This window comes from Zootoca vivipara, chromosome Z1 (genome assembly GCF_965207765.1).
Source record: "Zootoca vivipara chromosome Z1, rZooViv2.hap1.1, whole genome shotgun sequence".
NCBI classification, from domain to species: Eukaryota; Metazoa; Chordata; class Lepidosauria; order Squamata; family Lacertidae; genus Zootoca; species Zootoca vivipara.
The window spans coordinates 71,887,310-71,909,756 of NC_142583.1; the positions used below are offsets into that span (position 1 = coordinate 71,887,310).

At 47.5% G+C, this 22,447-nt stretch overlaps 1 protein-coding gene across 1 annotated transcript; it reads left to right on the forward strand.

Annotated features, from left to right (window-relative positions):
• Positions 1–19,854: 19,854 nt before the first annotated feature.
• LOC148687418 (G protein-coupled receptor 151-like) lies at positions 19,855–21,030 on the forward strand. The gene has a single exon (XM_088657131.1). It carries the CDS (start codon positions 19,855–19,857, stop codon positions 21,028–21,030), a length of 1,176 nt encoding a protein of 391 aa, XP_088513257.1.
• The last annotated feature ends 1,417 nt before the right edge of the window (positions 21,031–22,447 follow it).

A 22,447-nucleotide genomic window follows, 5' to 3' on the forward strand; every position in this document is an offset into this window, starting at 1 on the left:
TAGTAGTTTGACTTGCAATCCCACCCCAGCATCGGCTGCCCAAGACTCTTTGCAGAGTGAGAGTGAGAGGTGCGCACGTTGCATTCTGCTGGCCGGGCGTTTGAAACGTCACCCCGTTTCCCCTCCATGCCAATGGCCTTATCGGTTTACGGCTAATTACTCATGGCGCCGAGGTGCTAAGCAGAGCAGCCGGTGGGACAACGAAGGACCTGACGCAATTGCTGTACCCTTTGGCGTGGGGCTCAATCAGGTACCTGCTACCACAAAACCTATTCCCAAGATCCTCCACGACGGTTGAGCATTCATCTTGACTTATCATAGAATCACAGAACCACGGTTGCAAGGGATCCCAAGGGTCATCTGGTCCAACCCACTGGAATGCAGGAATCGCAACCAAAGAATCCCTGACTGATGGCCAACCAGCCAATGGCTCAGAATTGCAATACCTCAAGGACTGCCTCTCCCCATATGAACAAACCCGGGGGCTGTGATCATCCTCTGAGGCCCTTCTTCGTGTGCCTTCTCCATGAGAGGTCCAGAGTGTGGCAACATGAGAACAGGGCCTTTTCTGCACTGGCTCCCCATTTGTGGGATGCTCTCCCCAGAGAGGCTTGCCTGGCGCCTTCATTATACATCTTTAGGCTCCAGGTGAAAACATTCCTCTCAGGGCTTTTTTTAAAGAAAAAAAAGGTGCCGGTCCTCTCTGTGAAGTTGTTATAGTAAGTGCCACACTTTTAACATTTGGGGGGGGGAAAGGTGCTAGTACTGCGTACCCCTGGTTCTTCTTCAACCAGCCCTTTGGCTGATTAATATTCTGTTGCCTTTTAATTGTGTTGTATGTGGAGTGTGTAATATTTCCTTTTGTTTACATTCTAACTATTCATTTGTGCTTCTACCCTGTATTTTTATTTGAAAAGTTAAAAGGTAAAGAACCCCTGGATGGTTAAGTCCAATCAAAGGCGACTATGGGGTTGCAGCGCTCATTTCACTTTCAGGCCAAGGGAGCTGGCGTTTGTCCACAGACAGCTTTCTGGGTCATGTGGCCAGCAGGACTAAGCCGCTTCTGACGCAACAGGACACCATGACGGAAACCAGAGTGCACGGAAACGCCGTTTACCTTCCTGCCACAACGGTACCTATTTATTTATTTGCACTGGCATGCTGTTAGGTCGCCAGGAGCTGGGATGAAGCAACAGGAGCTCACCCCATTGTGGGGATTTGAACTGCCGACCTTCTGCTTGGCAAGCCCAAGAGGCTCAGTGGTTTAGACCACAATGCCACCCGTGTCCCTAATATTTTTGTTATGAGGATGGGGAAGGAGAAGGAGTAAAGAGAAAGGATTATGGGGTGGTCTCCAACGATCCTGTTCCACCAGCAGAGATTTCTGCTTGTGGACTGGAGCTCCCGCTTCCTCTCCTCTGCACCCCCAACCCTCAAAATCCACCTTGGAGGGCTGGAGGAGCCACTGGGGCAGATTTGGTGTGTGTGTGTACAGGGGAGAGGATGAGCCAACCTGTTGCAGAGCATTGAATACAACCCTTTGCATGTGGCGCTATGGACTTGGAGTTGAGTGTGAACCATCTTTCCAGGCACCCCCCAGCAAGATCTCAGTGACTCTGGCTGTAAAAGATCCAGGATTTCGTCACCCGACCCCACCCCTACCCATCTTTCCCCCATCTACCTCTTTGTCCCTTTTCTCAACAAATGAAACTGATTTGTAAAAATGTTACAAGAGAAACATTGCACATATTTTTGTAAATCAAGAAAATCTTTAATAATTAAAAAAAAAAGATCCAGGTTTTGCAAGAGTATCGGAACTGGTAGGCAAGAATTTTGGCCAGCTGCAGTTCCATGTTAAACTGCTCCTTATCAGTAAATGATCCACAAAGGTAGGAAGAGACTGACCCTTTTGTCCTTTTCCAACCTGCAATCTGCCCCACAGGTCCAGAGAGAGAGCCGATAAACCTTTGCTTACCAGCTGAAGGAAACAAAGGACTGGGCTTGCCATGCCCTCCTTGCAAGCTTCCCAGAAGCCTCTGCTTTGCCGCTGTTGGGAAATGGATGTTGGACCCGACAGAGCTTAGGTCTAATCCAGCCAGGCTCTTCCTCTTAGGTTCTTAATTAGATTGATTGTTCCATGTCAACACAGCTGGCACCTTCCCAGTGGGAACCAGCTGAGGCAGAGAAATGGAAAGAAGTTTTGGGTTTTTTTTTTCCTGAAGTGAGAAAGTTAGCCAGGAAATGTTGGGTCGAGCAGGATCAATGGCTCTCGCACCCACTTTCCCTATTCTTCTGACTTCATACTGACTTTTTCAGACAAGGCAGGAGGGATTCATTACAGCCTTTCTTGTTGTTCATTTCATAGAATTGCAGAAGCATAGAGCTGGAAGGTGTGGGATGTAATCCTTTGGAGCAGTCAAGTACAACATTTCCTGTTTGCCTACAGTGAACATGCAGGGGAATGTTGGTCCAGCCAGTTGAACTTCCTGTTACACCTGACCTAGAGCATCCTTCCTTTTGCATGCAACCAGGTAGGTGGGCATGACCCTTCCAGACCTAACAAAAGTTCCAGTCACTCAGCCATCTCCCTCTTTTTTCTTTTTTTCTTTTTACTCCTTTTGCCTCCTGGACTGCACAGGAATATACCCATATGGGGTGGTAAATCCACTCCTTCTACTTATTTGTAACTTCAAGCCTAAAGCCTGCCTTCAGGGACCACACTGTGCTCTGATCATGAGTAAACCTCTTATTTTCACTTATGAACAAGACTGTTGTTTATTCTTTTAGGAGGGAATCAAGGGGTCTTAGCCAGAATAATAGAACTTAAAGAGATTCAAACGAATCTAGCAACTACCTTCCTGCTGTGTAAAGAGGTGAATGTACTCTGCTGTATGAATAAACTCACTAGCATGAGTTAGGAAGGATCATATTTAATCAATATATCCTCTCCTGCTACCCACAACATTCCCACAGAAGGGAGTCCAGGGGTCATATAGACCAACAACCCCCTGCAATGCAGGAAATTTTTTTTTTAAGGGGGTGGGCATCCAGGGGAAAAGTCTTTGGCAAGCCCGTCTGTCATTGAACCCAATGTGTTTTGACTATCCACGGTTCTTGCTTTTAGTGCTGCTATCCCTGGGATGTAACCCCCTCGTAAGTTGAGAGTCACCTGTATTCAAAAGCTTTGCTTCCTCCAGCCGTGGAAGCAGAGAATAGCCATCATGGCTAGTATGCAAAAGATGCAGAAGTGAAATTTGCAATGTGTAAAGCTGTCTTCAGAAGCAGCGATGATTTTGAGGGGTGCGGGCATTTGTAGGAAATTTCCCTTTCCCTTTACCCTTCTCTCCAGGGGTCCTCTAAATCCCATTATTCCTAGGGAGGGTTCTGGGGCCTTTCTGAGCCCAAGACGATACAGCAGCAGCCAGAATCCCATCCCAGGGGGAGAGGAGAGGCCCTGCTAATTTGAATTCCCCTCCACACTCTCCTTCCCTGGGGCAGCTCTGTCTGCTAAACACGGGACAAAAGGTTTTGCTACCGGGCAGCTATTCAATCAGTGCCAACCTCCCCGAGTCCCCGGGCTCACAATTAACAATCCTTTCTAAGGAGTCCCATTGTTCTACTAGTGCAGTCAAAAGCATGAAAAACTGGGTGGGGGTTTTTGCAGTAGAGGGGGAATCAAAAGCTGCAAGGTTTCTTTCTGGGGTTTAGGGGCTCCCTTCAGGCCCAAGGCAAAGGGGGAGAAAAAAGGAGAGCGAGAGAAACTGGGGGAGAAATCAGACAGGGCAAGGTGTTTTCTTGTTTGTGTGCATGGGTGCCTGCCTTGGAGCCGGTCCTACCATTGGGCAGTGTGAGGAGGAAGCAGATGCTGGCCCAGCAGCAGTAGCGGGAAGGTAGCAGCCCTGAAGTGCTAGAGGACAGAGCTCTTTGTGTGATGCAACCTTTCCTAATGAAAAAGAACATAAAAATAGCCCTGCTTGGTCAGGCCAGTGGCCTGTCCTACCTCAGCATAGAATCACTGAATTGTGGAGTTGGAAGGGACCCCAACGGTCATCTAGTCCAACCCCCTGAAATACAGGAATCTTATCTAAAACATCCATGACAATCCAGCGTCTGCTTACAAACCTCCAGGGAAGAAGAGCCTGCAGCCTCCCGAAGGAGTCCGTCCCACTGTCAAAGAGCTCTTACTGTCAGAAAATTCAGAATCTCCCTTCATGTAACTTGAAGCCATAGGTTTGTATCTTTTTTATTTTATAATATTTTTATTGACTTTACATAATAAAGAAAAACATACACAACATATTATCCCCCTTCTTCTAACCCCCCCTCCACGAACCCCCTCCTGCCATGAGAGAGTCCCATGAAAAGTGGGCAGTCGAAGGTGGTCCATTTTATAGTTGGGTTTGTCCCCACCCCACCCTCCTTCCCCCCAGAACCCCTCCCTGCCACCAAGAGAGATGCAGGCAAGTGTCCACCCAACTATCTATCTAAACATACATTATTGATTTTACATAATAAAGAAAAACATATAAACTACAATACAAAAACAAATAAAATACAATACAAAACAAATATACACAACACAACACTAACAAATTTTTTATAGCTCTTCATTTTTCATGAACATTGTTTTATAGGCTTCCCCTACCTCCCCCCTTTTCCGATTTTCATTTTTGAATCTCATTTAGCAGTTTTCTTATCATTATCCACATTCTATTTGCAAATTTTTCAACCTTAAATTTGGCATACTATCCATCTTTCTTGTTAATTTCTCCTTTATTATCATTGCACCCTCTCCTTCCCCCGTCCCCCAGGGCCCCCCCTGCCACGAGAAGTCCTTAGAGGAAAAAGGGAAGGAGGTGGTGGTTCTTTTTCTAGTTGAATCCTTCCCCCCTCCTCGTCTTCCCCGCCCCAGAAGCCTTGCACACTGTTTTTCTTATGGGTTTTCTGTTCCTCAAACCAATCTTGTTTCTCCCCCCCCCAAGGGGGGGGCGTAATCCAAATCCAGGCTTGGTCTTTTTCCTCTTGTACTTCCTGAAAGAGGAGTTCTTGTTCTTTCATGATATTATCATTCAGTTCAAGTACTTTATTATCTTCTTTCACTATTTCCTTGCTTGGGTCCTCTTTCTGTAGAACTTGGTTCAATTCTTTCAGTTGCTCTTCAGTCTTACACATTCCAATTTTGATTTCCCATAAGAGTTTCAGAACTTTGTCTTGGAATCCAGGTGCATAATCCTTTGTTGACATTTTCAGGGCTTTCCAAGGACAGAGTGGCGCTTGAAAAACAGGAAGTGGTTACAAATAGCTACTCTTCCAAATACTCCATACTGGATCCATCCAAATCTTGTTACATTGATTTACAGTTATTTCCAACAGGCTGCAACAGTTCCCCCCTTTTTAAACTGTCCAATTCTTCAACTTTGCTTCAGTTCAGCCTCCTGTTATTAACATAAAAGTCTCTAAAAATCCATTCCTTCCCTCCCTTTATGACGTCACCATAGGCTTACTGTTCTGTCCTGGTTGCCGATTTCAGGCTAGGAAAAGGCTCTTCCGTCTTCAATTAACTCAGATTTACAGGGACTTTTCTGTAGGGGTGACTTTCTAGGGAACTATTGAAGGGAATCAGGTATTCATAATTATGTGTGCTGTGGGAGGATGTCTGAGCTTCGTGGCTCCCTTGATTGACTTCTGCTGCCTGAATTATGAAATTCCTGGTCTTGGACATAGGTTTCTGGGATGGTTACTGACTCCATTGCTTTCTACCTTGCAAGCACGTTTCAGGCTGGTTTTCAAGAAACAGGCATCTGTTGCCATTTGTTTCCTGCCTGGCTGTAAAACATTTGGTGTCTTTGACCAAAAGGGCATTCTGCATTCCTCTCTGGCAACATCCTCCCAAAGTGTCTTTGATGTAGATCTACTATCTTTCACAGGTTTCTGTGTGTGTTTACTGCTTTTACAATTTCCTGCCTCTGCTCCTGTTCACATGCTTTGTAGCGTTAATCAGGGGAATGTGAGAAGGGGGTAGGATTTCAGGATAGTCTCTGTTAATTATTCACTGTACTAGAATCTTATTGGAGCATTTGAATCTTGGTGTCACCTTAATTATAATAAAAATGGCCTGGAGAGGAAGGGGGGGAGATTCATTTTTTTTCCTTCTCTCTCTCAGGCTACTTGCTGGTCAAGAGCTCTGTTCCTTTGTCTTATTTCCAATGTGGTTTTGCCACACTTTTCCAGTCTTAAACATTTCTCCCCCTTTGCCCTGCCTCTGGGGGAGAATATTTAGTCAGTCCTTGGAAGTATTCAAATAATAAACTTCCTTTCCCCGGCACCGGGTGTTTTTTCCCCTTAACTGCTTCCTACTTCAATCAGTGAGGGGAGATCGGCTTCCGTTCTTTAAATCTCCCTCCCGTTCCAAATTTAAAACTCCAAATGAGACCTTTTGACCCTTTTACTCACAGTCTTTTTTCAAATCATTCTTTGGAAGTATCCAGCGCTCTCCGCTTCCATTTTCAGAGCTTCCCTCCATGAGGGTAACGATGTTGCTCAAAGATGGCCCCCGCGACTGCAACCCTTCTCGCTCCGGAGCTCTTTTAGAGCCTACCGGAGAGTTGGGGAGTCTGGAATGGGGCACTCCCGAGCTATCTTCGTCCACGGAATGCTCGATCTGGAGCTCTTTGGGGCGCAGTGTCGCTCTCGCTGCTCTCTCCCCCCCTCGCAAAGTCGGGCTGCCTAGGAGCTCGAGGCAAACCCCACCGGACGGCGCTGGCGCTGGACCGGAAGCCGACATAGGTTTGTATCCTACCCTTCTGGAGCAGGAGAAAACAAGCTTGTTCCCTCTTCCCACATGGGAAGGGCGGGTTCACATTTCTGTCTCAGTGATGTCTACGCTGGCTTGGTTTTGCTCGCAGCATGGAAGATGGCAGGATCCCCAAGGACGTGCTCTGCGGGGAGCTGGCTTCAGGCACCAGGCCCGTTGGCAGACCAACTCTGCATTGCAAAGATGTCTGCAAACATGGCATAGAGGCTGGCAAAATCAACCCCACTATCCCTTGCAGACAACTGCAGTGCCTGAAGACAGACAGGTCGTGCATCCGTAGCAGTGACCAGAGGAGAAATGACCGCTGGAAGGAGCACAGAGGGAAGAAACGCCTTGGAGCATCTGCAGCAGCACAAGCAGATGCCTTCATCTGCCCTGGCTGCAACAAAACATGTCTCTCCCCTATTGGTCTCTGCAGCCACAGCAGGCGCTGCAACCTTCCAATGGTTTGACTTTACCCCGAAGGCACACTCCTCCATTGTCCCCTGAGACAAGCAGGTGCCAACAACAACAACACTCTCAGGACTGAATTGGGTTGGTGGACACTACAAAGCACCCCTCCCCCCAGGAAATAGTTATAGGACCGTGAGAAAAAGGAGTTACTTTCCAAATGAAGCAAATTGACTCTTCTCTACTGCACACCAGCCAACATCTAGACTCTCCAATGACAGAGACTGAAACACCTTCTTCCCATGGCCTGGAAGCCATCAGACCTCTCTCCCTGCACGCACACACGCACACACACACGCACACACACTAGTCGTGCGAGAAGGGAGTTAAGCAGCTGCAGTTTGCATGGCTGGAAGCCATCAGACCTCTCTCCCTGCACACACACACACACACAAATTAGTCGTGCGAGAAGGGAGTTAAGCAGCTGCAGTTTGCATGGCTATGAAGGGAGACAGGAAAAACTGGCATCCTCGGCAACAGAGGAAGGTCCCCAGAGACAGCTTGTCTCAGTTGGAGCCACCATGCGGAGCTAATTTCTGTCTGCAAGCCGGAGTGGGGAGAAAATTTAACGCTGACCTGTATTGCAGCCTGGCCTCTAGGATGGCGACAAGCAGTCTGTAGTGAGATGGATTGGGTAGCAAAGATGGCTGTTTAACTGGAGAGAGTGAGGGGGGGGGCACACCCCAGTAGCTCAGGAGCAGAGCATGCAGAAAGTTGGAGTTTAAGTCCATCTCCAGTTAGGGCTGGGAGGTCCTTGTCTGAAACCCTGGAGAGCTGCTGCCAGTCAGTGCACACAGTGCTGAGCTAAATGGCCCAATAGTTTGGCTCAGTATAAGCAGCTATGTTCCCAAGCAAATCCATTCTGAAGCAGAAAGAGCTGGAGTATCTTAAGATAGCACAGCTGGAGGAGGGGACCCTCATTCCTTGCCCATTTTAAGGACCCCCACTTTCAGCAGTGAGTTGTCTTTCCCCTGCTCTTCCTTTAGCAGAATTCTTGTTGTTAATTCAAGCAGCAACCACAGCTCAGCATTAGAGAAACCACCACACAAAGCACTCCAAGGCACTTAGTTGCTGTCCACTTAGCTCCAATGCATGGAAGGGACCTGTGACTCCTAAAGTGGTGCAAATGACTGCCAGAGAGCACAGGGGGAGCCAAAGGATCTTAACTAGTGTGCAGAGCATACCCACCCACCCCTGTCAGGGATTATTGCGACTACTCCTGAGTAACGACCTTCCACATACTTGTCTTTCAAAAGTCTTTATTAGTGCACATTATTTACAGTGTAGTGAGCTGTCGGTTTCATGTCTTCTCATTCCGAATCAGAATCCAGCACTGCCCCCTTCCGCGATTTGGACCAACATAAAAGCCTCGGGACAGCGAATCTCCTCCCCTTTCTCCTCCTTCTCAATTCCGGAGTCGGGGGGGGGGGAGGGTCTGCGTTCTGCCTGTGTCCTCTCCTCTCTTTCCCTCTCCCTCTCTTCCTGCCTGTGGTGCAGGAGCTCCTGGATGTTGCCAGAGGTCTGGCACTCCCTTTCCGTCTCCTTGGAGATGGGCTGCTTCTGATGGGGGGGGGCTGTTCTCTATAAGCCCTTCCCCTCACACATCCCCCCCCAAAATCCCCTTAATGACTGCAGGAATATGAGGCATGGTGTCTATGCAGGTTTCAGTCCTTGCACCTTTCCCTCTCCTGCTGATCCTCACGGGCAACTTTCGGTTGCACCTGCGCAAGTTGCTCCTGGCTCCTGTTGCCATGGAGATTTTGGCAGGCAGTCTTGAACACAAGACGGGTGCCTTTCTCTCTCCCTGTATATCCTGGGAGACGCTTCACAACATCTGGGCAAGGACTGGAGGAGAAAAGCAGGGGCAAGGCTGCCCACAGCTTGTGGGCAAAGAACAAAAAGGCAGGTCTTAGGTGCCACAGAGCTTGTGTCGCATGGATGACATGGGCTGGCAACATTAACCCCACTGTTTATTGGGATCCCTTGCAGATGACTGCAGTGCACGGTAGGGAGGCAGGCAGGCAGGTCATGCACCCACAGCAGTGAGCAGAGGAGGAATGACTGCTGGGAGGAGCTCAGGGAGAAGACATGCCTGGTGTATCTGCAGCAGCACAACCGGACGCCTTCATCTGCCCCAGCTGCAACAAAACATGTCTCTCCCATATTGGTCTCTACAGCCACAGCAGGCGCTGTAATAACTCTCCAACGCTTGACTTCACCCCCAAAGGTGCACTCCTCTGTTGTCTCCCGAGACAGACGGATGCCAGCAAGTTAATGCAACTTATTAGCCGTCAGATATCTGACTTTGCAGCAAGTGGGGAGAGCCAGTGTGTGGGGTGGGGGTGGGGGTGGTAAGAGCACTGAAGTGGGATCTGGGAGACCAGGTGTGTTGAGATTCCTTCATTGCAAGGGGAAGAGGAGATAACCCCCAGGGCCCCTTCCAATTCCACAGTTCTACAAAATCTATGCTTCTGTGAACACCCTTCTCCCAAGCAAGGAGTTTTGTGGTACTCAAAGGCTTGCAGAAGTTAAGTACCCAACAGTGTGTGTGTGTGTGTGTGTGTGTGTGTGTGTGTGTGTGTGTGTGTGTGTGTGTGTGTGCAGATAGAGCTAGGTTAATGAATTTCATCTTTTCTTCTTTGTATTTCCTGGGAATCTTCACCAGATGCTCTTTGCCTCTAAGAGTGATCTCCCTCCCTCCCTCCCTCCCTCTCTCTCTGTATTCCTCTCCCTTTCAAGGTAAATCAACCCACACATTAAGATGTCAAGTTTCTACAGATTAATAAAATGATTTTTGATGTTTGAAAAGCTCCTCTGCCGCCCCCCCCCAATTTACCTGTGAATTACTGTTCTCAAGGCATCTGCCCCCAGAGCTTCTCAATAAGAGTAATCAAAGGACTTGATTGAGCTTTGGAATTTGCCTGTCAGAGCCAGATGCCCTGGAACGAGGTGTGTGGCTCCGCCAGAAGGATGCCACAGGGACCTTGCCTTGCCTTCATGGAAAGACTCTGTATTTTGCAAAGGTGTCAGTGCAATGTGTGTGGCAGTTGTAAGTCAGTCTGACAAGAGTCAATTTTCCATCAATTATACTTTGTTGTTATTTTTGTTTTTCAGTGATCTTGCATTCCCACACACCAAACCAGGGAGGATAGCTTCCACTCAGACTGCTTCTGTTGTTTTTAATCAGACATGTCTATTAATTTTTTGATTATGCTCTCCAACCCCCGCCCACTGCTTTGTGGATTCTCTTGACGTGCTCTATTTTAAATGTGATTTTATATTCAGGGACACCTGCGGTTTGAACCCCCCCCCTAATTTTAAATTGAAGTATATCTTTCCATGATCTGTTTATCCTGGGGTGCTGGATATAGAAGGAACCTCATTTTGGGGTTTGTTTTATTTATAGCCCATGATACTTTGAGAAATTAAGGAGGGCGACTCAGAATATCTGCTCCTCTAACCAGTTTTTAGAGACCCAGGGTAATGTAGTATAGTGGTTAGAGTGTTGTTGGAGTAGCACTTGAGAGGCTTGAGGTTAGATCCTCTTCCCCCTGTGCCACTGGCTGATTGTGGGGCATCAACCTCGTAGCTTAATCTACCCCACAAGGTTGCTGTGGGGATAGAAATGGGGTATGTGTGTGTTGCAGTTTATCACTCTGAGTTCTTTGATGGAAGGATGGGATATGCATTTCATCAACACTTTGATGGACAAAATATGATCTATAACGAAATTTTAAAAATGTTTAAGATAAAGGTAAAGGGACCCCTGACCATTAGGTCCAGTTGTGACCGACTCTGGGGTTGCGTGCTCATCTCGCATTATTGGCCGAGGGAGCCGGCGTACAGCTTCCAGGTCATGTGGCCAGCATGACAAAGACGCTTCTGGCGAACCAGAGCAGCACATGGAAACACCGTTTACCTTCCCGCCGGAGCGGTTCCTATTAACATAACCTTTGTTAAAAGACCAGAAGCTTTTTTATTAGGCATTTCAGGTCAAGATTTGCCAAAAGAGAAGAAGAAACTTTTCATGTATGCTACAACTGTGGCTGGGATACTCCTAGCCCAAAGATGCAAAAGCGACGAAATACCAACCAAAGAAGAATGGAGAGAAAAATTGGTGGAATATGCTGAAATGGCGAAGCTAACAGGAAGACTTTAAAAAAGATTGGGAACCATTTATGTTGTATCTACAGAAACAATGTAAAAAATGGACTCACTAGCAGGGTTTGAGTAAACACTTACAACTAACAAAGCAAAATTATAAAGATGATGTTAAAATTGTGAGAGTATAACAGTATTTAATTTAAATAACTTAAGATCAAGATATAAAGCAAGCAGGAGAAAATATGTTAAAAACCAGAAGAGGAAATTGAGGGAAGTCTGGGGTGGGGGTGGGGTGGGAATTATACTATTTTTTGTTCTATGATATGTTGCTATTATGATAAAAATGTAAAATTCAACAAAATGATTTTTTTAAAAAAACCACTTTGATGAACAAAGTTATGGGACACTAGGGTTGCCCAACTCCAGGAGCTACTGAGGGCTTAAAATTGGGCACTAGTGAATGATACTCAAAAAAACCATGCTAGCCAGATATCAGAAAGGCCACCTCCTTCCCTACAAACCCTTTAGGGTGCTGAGATTGGCACAGGGGATCCCTTTCATAGTTCCTCCTGTGGGGAATAATGATGCAGCCAAAATAAAAAGTCACGTGTTGCTAGACAAGCAAAGGGTTAGGACATATGGAGTTCCGCGCTAAATTCCTAAAGAGGGCACTCTGTGAGGTCACATGCCCTGTTTGCCCTGGTTGGTAAATTAAGAAAAGCAAAACAATCCTCACTACACCCTCCCTGTTCAGAACTGGAGAGAGGGGGTGCTTGTTTTGTGCTCTCCTGAGCACAGACTCCATTTTGATCTCCAATCCGTAATCTAAAAGTGGATTCTGCCTGAGTTATTTTCCCTGCTGCTTACTCCTGAATCAAGTCCAAAGCTTTATGTAAGTAAAAACTATTTTTATTCTTACACTACAGACTTCTGTGTTCTTTTTCTGTTTAGAGGGATAAAAAACACCCTGGGGAATTACTGATAAGGTTAAGTAACCTTGCCTCAGAAGTTTTCACATTTTATACTGTGAAGGGATTGTCATTTTAAACTCTGCTAACTAGACATTATTCTCACACAAGTGAATGAGAGGAAGGATAAAGAATAAACAATATTGTATCCTGCTCTCCAAATCCACCCAACATCTCCACCTTCAGAAGTAGAAAGCCTTCCCTGGGGTGGCTTCTAAGCTTTGGAACTTCCTCCCCACAGAGGTGCACCCGGCACCTTCACCATAAAACTTTTGCAGAGAGCTGAAAATGCACCTCTTTATCCTGGCTTTTGACACTTGGAATCATAGAATTGTAGAGTTGGGAGCCGAAGTGTCAGCTAGTCCAACCCCCTGCAATGCAGGAATCTCAACTGAAGCATCCATGACATCTAACTGCGGCTTTAAAACCTCCAAGGAAGGAGAGCCTGCAACCTCCCGAGGGAGTCTTTTCCACCTGCGAACGGCTCTTATTGTCAGAAAGGTCTTAGAATCGTAGAGTTGGAAGAGACCACAAGGGCCATCCAGTCCAACCCCCTGCCAAGCAGGAAACACCATCAAAGCATTCTTGGCATATGCCTGTCAAGCCTCTGCTTAAAGACCTCCAAAGAAGGAGACTCCACCACACTCCTTGGTAGCAAATTCCACTGCCGAACAGCTCTCACTGTTAGGATGTTCTTCCTAATGCTTAGGTGGAATCTTCTTTCTTGTAGTTTGAATAATAATAATAATAATAATAATAATAATAATAATAATAATAATAATAATAATATATTTACACCCCGCCCATCTGGCTGGGCCTCCCCAGCCAATCCATTGCTCTGTGTCCACTTCTCTGGAGCAGCAGAAAAGAACCTTTCTTCCTCCTCTATATGACATCCTTTTATATATTTGAACATGGCTATCATATCGACCCTTAACCTTCTCTTCTCCAGGCTAAACATACCCAGCTCCCTAAGCCGTTCCTCATAAGACATCGTTTCCAGGCCTTTGACCATTTTGGTTGCCCTCCTCTGGACACGTTCCAGCTTGTCAGTATCCTTCTTGAACTGTGGTGCCCAGAACTGGACACAGTACTCCAGGTGAGGTCTGACCAGAGCAGAATACAGTGGTACTATTATGTCCCTTGATCTAGATGCTATACTCCTATTGATGCAGCCCAGAATTGCATTGACTTTTTTAGCTGCTGCATCACACTGCTGACTCATGTCAAGTTTGTGGTCTACCAGGACTCCTAGAGCCTTTTCACATGTACTGCTCTCAAGCCAGGTGTCTCCCATCCTGTATTTGTGCCTTTCTCTCTCTTTTTTTTTTTTTGCCCAAGTGCAGTACTTTACATTTCTCCTTGTTAAAATTCAACTTGTTTGCTTTGGCCCAGTTGTCTAATCTGTTAAGGTCATTCTGAAGTGTGATCCTGTCCTCTGGGATATTAGCCACCCCTCCCAATTTGGTGTCATCTGCAAACTTACTCAGGATGCCCTCAAGGTCTTCCTGAAGTTTAGTCAGTTTAGTCAGTTTAGTTTGGGTTTCAGGGCCCACCTTATTTTTATGGTTGTAGGTTCAGTTAAACTGTTTTTAATGTTGCGTTTTAATGTTGTGACCTGCCATGGGATCTTAGGGTGGTGGGTGGGCAATAAATAGATAGATGATAGATAGATAGATAGATGATAGATAGATAGATAGATAGATAGATAGATAGATAGATAGATGCTGTAAGTGATCTCTTGGTCTTTATTGCAGCTTGTAAAACAGTGAATGAAATGCCCCCCAAACCTCAGGCTTTTATATACATTATTTGCACAATGAGTCCCATCTGATTGGCTGATTCTGCTTCCCTCCTGGAGCTTGATTGGTCTTTTCCTGCAGGCCATCTCTCCCTTAGACCAAACTCAATCCCAGCAGTTTCATAAACTTTTCCACCTCCTTTCTTCAAGACTCTCTAATTTCAAGAGGACTCATTTGAGTCAAGAGCCTCTTTCCTCAAAGGAAGTCAGGTGGTTGCCTTTGGCTCACCTGGTCATTTTCTTCAATGGGCAGGGCTCCTCCCCTCCCCGAACACCACCACATCACTCCCAGCATGAGTTCATAATGATAATTGTTTTCATTTTTATTTCAGCTCATTGAGGGGAAGGGGTTTAATTGGAAAAAAAATTGAGGTGAGTCACTCCTCCCAGGGGTGTTTCAAATTCACAGGACACTCTGTGTGCATGTAAACACTCAACAGTTCGGAATCTGTCTCCTCCTCTTCCTCTCACCACCTCCGGTGCCAACAAAGCGCTTTGATTAAGAAAGATGACAGGCAATCAAGATGAGGTTAGTAAGTCACCTTAACACTGAGCAGTGGTGGCATTGCTAACAAAGATTGGTGGGGAGGGGGAGGAAGAGAAGTGGGCCAAGACTGTTTCCCTGGGTGAATTGCTCCTCATTTAGCAACTGCCCCTTGCTGACCTCTCTACCTGGGCTGGTTTGTCGCAGGAAGGATATTTCCTCATTCCACTTTCCTTCTCCGCTTGAAGCTAACTCTGATTTCACTTCTGCTAAAGAGGTACGACTGGTGGCACCGTTTAGGGGAGGACTTTGGGGGGCAGGGGCTGAGGGCCCCATTCAGCTGAATGATCAGGAGGTCCCCAGTTGCAGCCAGACTGCCTTGCCGCATTTTGAAGCAAGTGGCATAATGCACATTATTATCTAAAGATAACCTAAGTAGAACCCAGGGGCCCATCTAGTCCAGCGTCTCTTGTCCTAAACCTGCCTCTGCCAAAAGGAATCCTCCTCTTAGATAGTGACCCTGTGTGGTTCCCTCCTTTTCATCTACAATGCAGCTTGGCTCACTGGCTTGAGTAATCTGGAGTGGCCTCTTTGGCACGTGCCTCAAATGTGACATAGAATGCATGGGCTCACCTAAAAGTGGGGTGCTGATGTGTGAGTGGACATTATTTGTGGGGCGCAGCTGGATATGATCAAGATATTTTGTGCAACAGATGCACACGACACGACACCAAATTTTGCTCCTTGTTAGAAAAACAAACTGGCCTTTGATGAAATCTCATTTTATTTATTAACATTCCTCACTGCGTGTGTGTGTGTGTGTGAATCATCCTTGAAAGCAAACACCAACAGGCAGCTTGTTGACTTCGCATCTTCTTTATTCAAAAGCTGGAGGGAGCCAGTTTCCTCTCCAAGCCTTCTGTCGCCGGCTTGTGCCAGTTTGTTTTTGAGTTCGGAATCCAGGACTTCCTTTTCAATAAACAGCAGGAGACAAGATTGCAAAGCGCTCACAAAAGAGGTTGTTACTAAAGGGAGTGTGAACAAAGGAATTTGGTGTCAGTTAATGCGACTTGCATTCTTCTGGGAAAGATGCATTTCGGCTGACGTTGGAATCCCTGCCCCACAACAGTCCCAAAGTTCTGCGCTTTCTTTTGTTTATCTGCCTGCAAGTATTAGGCAGATTTCATGCCACACACTTCTCATGAGATACATAAAAATGTCGACTTTGAGGATGGCTCAGTGAGCAGAGCATGAGACATTTAATATTAGGGTTGTGGGTTCGTGCCCCATGTTGGGCGAAGACCTCTAATATTTTGATTCTCTTTTGAAAGAGTGAGACACTCATTCACTGATTAACAATAACAACAACAATTTCATTATTTATACCCTGCCCATCTGGGTACCTCAAACACAGACATCAGCTTTGATTTGGCTAATAATAATAATAATAATAATAATAATAATAATAATAATAATAATCTTTATTCGCATTAGCCAAAGGCCATAGCAACAATTAGATGGTACAGTGGGTACAGAAACAGATTTGATAAAAGCATAAATTAAAATCCTGAATTATCAATCAGTTGATTTGGCTTGTTGTGTTTACAACAGACCTGTAAAGCAGGCCATTTTTAGCCTCATGTTACTGATAGGAAGCTGGGGCTGAGAATCACTTGCTTGGTGCTGCACCATGACCCCATGGTAGCAGTGGGATAAAAGGTAAAGGACCCCTGACAGTTAAGTCCAGTCATGAACGACTCTGGGGTTGTGGTGCTCATCTCGCTTTACTGGCCGAGGGAGCTGATGTTTGTCTGCAGGCGGTTTGTCCAGGTCATGTGGCCAGCATGACTAATCTGCTTCTGGCGAAACCAGAGCAGCACACGGAAATGCCGTTTACCTTCCTGCTGTAGCGGTACCTATTTATCTACTTGCACTTTGAAGTGCTTTCGAACTGCTAGGTTGGCAGGAGCTGGGACCGAGCAACGGGAGCTCACCCTGTCACAGGGATTTGAACCGCCGACTTTCCAATCGGCAAGCCCTAGGCTCTGTGGTTTAGACCACAGTGCCACCTGCGTCCCAGCAGTGGGATAAGTCCCTTATTATTCCAGCCACACACCACACTCCCACCCCTGCCCGACAATATGGATGCAATGAAACTAATCTATCTTATGTGGTCGTTGAAAAGATAATTGGCATTATTCAGGTGGAGTCCTTTGAGCACTCAGAAAATGAGATGGAAATGATTATGATCCCCCCCCCCCAGTTCACAGAGGAAGCCCCCCCCCCAACAGCAAAGACAGCAAGAAAGTTCAAGGGAGAGAGAGAGTGAGAAGGGGTGTCCAAGGGACAATGCAGGTTTTACATTTGCATTTCGGAATACATCCCTACTGAAAAAGAAAAAGAAAAAAGGAAGTTTTTAGCAGTGGTTCTCATGGGTGTGGCAAGAGAGGGCAGCAAGAGTGGCGGGAACATTCAAGGGTGATCAAATAAACATTTAAACATTTCAGTGCGGTGTAGTATAGTATGGTATCATTTATTTATTTATTGCAGAATATGGCTATATCTCTTTTCAAAATGAGTGCAAGAGCATTGGCTATTGTTCTATAGTTCTCCACAACATATTGTTGTGAACAGGGATTTTCAACTCCGACAAATATGAAAGATCAGACGAGAGAAAGGCTTCTTTCTGTTGATGGGGTGATAGAATTTGTTTGTCTCAAATTACACCTAATATCAATGAGATTACATGGCAAAAGCCAGATCACACCTTTCATTGAGTTTGTATACATAATTAAAGTATATGTGTAAAAGGCTCATTTATAAAATTATATGTTGGGAATCATTCATTATTTTTTATAGCTGCATTGTTTTATCCTTTCTGGATGTCCCATGATCATATTATAAAGTGGCTGTGTTTTAATGTTATGAATCAAGCACTGCTAGGAGATCTTTATTTTTTTGTTTTCCAATGTACAGTATTTCTTATCAATGAAAAATTCAGTGTGGCACAAGCAAATTTTTATTCTGAAAGTGTGGCCCAGAGAAAAAAGTTTGAGAACCACAGGTTTATAGTGCAGGGTGGGAAATAGAATGTCAAAGACAGGTACATGGGGGAATATTACAAAACTACGAATGCTGCACATATCTTACATTCATTTTATTTTTTGAAAAATATTCCTGCTTTACAGGTGAATTAGCAAATATTGGTCCATCTGGCTTAGTAGTATCCACAGTGACTGCTAGCCTAGCAGTTCTCCAGGATTTTATGTGGAGAGTCTTTCCACCCCTACCTGGGATTGCTGGGGATGCAACCTGTCCCTGAGCTATGTGTGTACTTTCCCTTGAAATTCTGAGTTGCTTGAAAGGGCTTACAAACAAAGCACAAAAACCAAGAGCAACAGCAACATCCCAAAGAGCAGCACTAACAACCAATCTATTAAGCACCTCGCTTCAAATGGAATGACTTCAGTTGCCAGTAGAATACAGATAAAGTGGAATAGAGCCTTACTTCTTGGGGCAGGGAGTTACCACACACACACACACACACACACACACGGTGCAACCACAGGAAAAGCCCTCTCTTGAGATGTCAACAAACCAGCCTCAGGCAATGGCACACAGCAGAGGGGGTGCAACAGCTGATCGGAATGGGAGGGCACAATCACGTAAGCAGTAAAAAGGCTTGGCCCCAATAGAGTACCCCTTTCCCTATTGAACAACAGTGGGGAGACATTTTCAATCTGAGGAAGCATCCAGGGATCACATGCCAGTGGATGCAGTCCAGGGACAGACACAGCCCAGAGGTTTCTATGTGGACTGCATAGAACCACAGAATTGTAGAGTTGGAGGTGGCACACAGGGTCAACTAGTTGTTACCCCTGCATTTCTGGAATCCAGGCAAGCAAGAGGCAGCCCCACAATTTAAAGACACGCTACATTGGGGGGGGGGCTGAAGCAGAAGGAAGCATGGAGCAGGAGCAGTGTGGGGTGGGGCCTGGAGAGAAGTCAAACCTGGGGTCCTGTAAGGGAGACCTGGGGGCCACATTTGACCCCTGGGTATGAAGTTACCTATGCTTACACTCGAACTCAGTTGCACATGGGTTTGAGCCCCATGTTGAGCAAAAGATTCCTGCATTGCAGCTAATTGGACTAGATGACCGCCGGTTCCGTTCCAACTCTATAACCCTATGATTTTTTGACTCTATCAATTTGCTGTATGCAGAGTCAGACCATTGGTGCTTTTAGCACAGTATGTTCTACACTAACTGTCAGAGGCTATCCAGTGTTTCAGGCCAGGAGTCTTTTCCAGCAGTACCTGGAGATGCCAAGCATTGAAGCTTATACTTCCCTTATGCAAAGAGAATGCTCCACCGCTGAACTAAGGCAGGCTATCCCTTAGCTGCTGGTTTGTTTGTTTTTTAATAATTATTATTCTTAAGGCTGACGGGGACTTGATTAATAATTGGGGACACCACAGAGCAGCCCCTTGTGTGTTTCATAAAGAACCAGCCTGCTTTAATCTCCTTACAAAAGAGTGGGCGTGACAGGCATTCCAATCACTGCACGGGAAGACGAACGCTAACGCTGGAATTCCAGCACCATGCTTCGTGGACAGCTCCGCGGCTCTTCACAGCGCACCAGAGAGTGATTGCTCTTTTTTAATTGCTGAGATTCCAGACAGGGGAAAGTGCGTGTGTGAGAGAGGGCAAGACTTGTTACTCTGCGCTTCTTTGGCCTCTTCTTTTTTTCTTTTAAAAACCCACTCACTCATTCAGAACCCAGGAACTCAAAAAGACCAGGGGTCGCGGAGCTGCTTTTCCTGCCCTTTGGAGTCACGGGACGCCATTGGAAGAGGAAGCGCTACAGGCGTGCCTCTCACTTTCCTCCGATCTCTCCGTCCTTTGCTCACCTGCCCAGGTGCGCCTGACCCGTTTCTCCCTCCTGCAGCTCTTCCGGGTCGCACACTCTGGTGGGTGGCTTCTTTCCCCGGAGTAGGGGGTTTGGGAGGAAATATTAGCAACTACTCTGTTCCAGCTACCACCGTCAAGAGCTCCGGATTCCCTGTCGAGAAGGTTTGGCGTAGTCCTCTCCCCTCTCCACCTCCCCCCACTCCCCGAGAGAGAGTTGACAGCAACCCTTCTCCATCCACCCACTCAACCCAACACGCCTTCTCCCTTCGCTTTTCTTCCGACGCCACTGCGCGGATCTCGCCGCGGAGGAACCTTTCAGCACCATGAACAGTTCCCAAGCCGTCTTCTTCGCCGGGGGACCCCAGGGGTGGCGGGCTGGAAGCGCGGTCCTTCCCCTCCTGCTGGCGGGGTTGTGCCTGGCGAGCTTGGCAGGGAACCTGCTCCTCTTGGCGGTCCTCATCCACGAGCTCCGAAGAGGGAAGATCTCGCCAGCCAACGCCTTGGTGCTCAACCTGTGCTCGGCCGACCTGATCCTGGTCGTCTGCTGCCTCCCCACGCGCATCGCCACCTACTCGCGGCGCTCCTGGGTCTTCGGCGGCTTCGTCTGCAAAGCGACGGACTGGCTCTTCCACGGCTGCCTGGTGGCCAAAAGCCTCACCTGGGCGGCGGTGGGGCAAGCCAGGCACAAGCATGTGCTCTCCTCCTCCTCCTCCTCTTCTCCATCTTCTTCCAAGTGCCTGGGCTTGAGCTGGCGGCGTTTGGCAGGGCTCCTAGCCTCGGTTTGGATGGCGGCGCTGCTCCTGCCTCTGCCGCACCTGCTCTTCACCTACCTGGAGGCCGGCGGCGCCCCGAGCGGGCTCCTCTACTGCGTCTTCCAGAGCCCCCCCTACGCCGCCAACTTCATGGACGTCTTCAGTAAGGTCTACCCCCTGATCGCCTACCTGGCGCCCGCGGGCTTCACCTTCTCTTGCTACTGGAGGGCTCTGCGCGTCCAGAGAGGGGGCAGGCGGAAGCGACTGGCCAAGCCCGGAAGCCCTCAGAGCAAGAGGGTGACCTGGGTGCTCCTGAGCCTCACCCTCCTCTTCCAGGCCACGTGGCTGCCGGCCTGGGTGGCTTGGCTGTGGGAGAGGCACAGCGCAGGGGGGCCCCAGCCGCCCCCGGCTTTGATTTTCGCCGCTGAAGTCCTGCTCTTTCTTGATGGCGCCCTCAACCCAGGTGTCTTTTTGGCCACCTCCGGGGAATTCCGGGAAGGGCTGAGGAGCCTCCGGAGGGGGCTGAGCTGCAGGGGAGATGGAGCCCGGAGGCCCAGGAGGGCCAAGCCCGGCAGCGAGGAGACCCCCCAGTCTTTGCAGGACCTGAAGGAGGAGGAGGACGGGGAAGCGGTGGCGGCGCAGGAGAAAGTTCTGCCCGACGTGGAGCACTTTTGGAAGGACCGGAGGAATACTGTCGCCGGGGAAGAGAGCGACCCGGTCCCCTGGGAGCACCAGAGTGATCCTTGAAAAAGGGAAGGGGAAGGGAGAGCCGCTTTTCTCCGGTTTGTAGGACTTGTTGCTGCTGCTGTTTCTCGCCACCTCCCGTTGTTTCCAAGTCCGCCCACCCCCCATTTTCAAAAAGCAAACGGGCAGGTAGCTTCCTTAAAGGAGGCGGAATCATTGCATTCCAACACTTTGGTTCTGCTTTCCACCTTAAGTGATTTTTAAAAATTAAAAAAATGCCTGAACCACCGCTTTAATTTGATCTTTTCTAACCCCCCCCTTTCCCTCTTGAAATGGGCACATTCTGACACCCCCTGAAAATTGATTGATTGATTGGATATATAGCTCACCTTTCCTCCAAGGAGCCCAAGATGGCATGCATAGTTTTTCTCCCCATTTTATCCTCACAACAGTCTTGTGAGGTAGGTCAGGGTGAGAGTGTGTGACTGGTCCATGACCCCCCAGTGAACTTCATGACTGAATGGGGATTTGAACCCTGGTCTCCCAGGTGCTACTAACCTGACACACTAACGAGGAGACCATATTGGAGAGAGAGAGAGAGAGAGAGAGAGAGAGAGAGAGAGAGAGAGAGAAGAACTTCTGCGGTGACATTAAAAGTAGAAGCTGCATTGTTGTCCTGAGTTTTAATCTCTCTTCAACCATGAATCACCCACTCTTCTTTCTTTCTTTCTTTCTTTCTTTCTTTCTTTCTTTCTTTCTTTCTTTCTTTCTTTCTTTCTTTCTTTCTCTCTCTCTCTCTCTCTCTCTCTCTCTCTCTCTCTCTCTCCCACCCCATGGCTAATTATGGCTTGCGGGTGCAGTGTGTATGTTAAACCCCCAGTGTTGTGACCCTGATCCACATCTGATATTCCCCTTACTCGCAGTCATATGGCAGGATCAGTCATGAATTTTCACCTCACCTTGTGTCTGGCCCTCACTAGGGGGCCTTTGGCGAGATAGTCTCCCCCCCCCCCCTTTCATGCATGCACACACACAAACACGAGCCAGCTCCTAGGAGCCGAGGTCCCTTCAGCCCCCCCCCCCAATAAAATATTTGAGGAGGCCACCACTGCCCCAAAGTCGATGGGCATTGCCATTCAAATGGAGTTTGTGTGCTGCATCTTGTGATAGATTATGCTGGCCGGGGCTTACCTGCCCCCACATATTTTATTCAAGTTGGCACCCCTTCTCTCTCTCTCTCTCTCTCTCTCTCTCTCTCTCTCTCTCTCTCTCTCTCTCTGTGTGTGTGTGTGTGTGTGTGTCACTCGCTCACTCAAACCCCACAATATGGAACATGGGACTATTATTTCTGCTATTGGCCTACCTTACAGGGACTGTCTCAAGGGTTGCCACATAATGAGAAATACTTTCAGACACTGCAAAGCACCCCATAAGCGCTCCATGTTATCTATATCCCCCAAATTCCACCTTACTCCCTTTT

Coding starts and splice junctions, on each gene's coding strand:
- LOC148687418 (XM_088657131.1), top strand. CDS start 19,855: ATGAACAGTTCCCAAGCCGTCTTCTTCGCCGGGGGACCCCAGGGGTGG.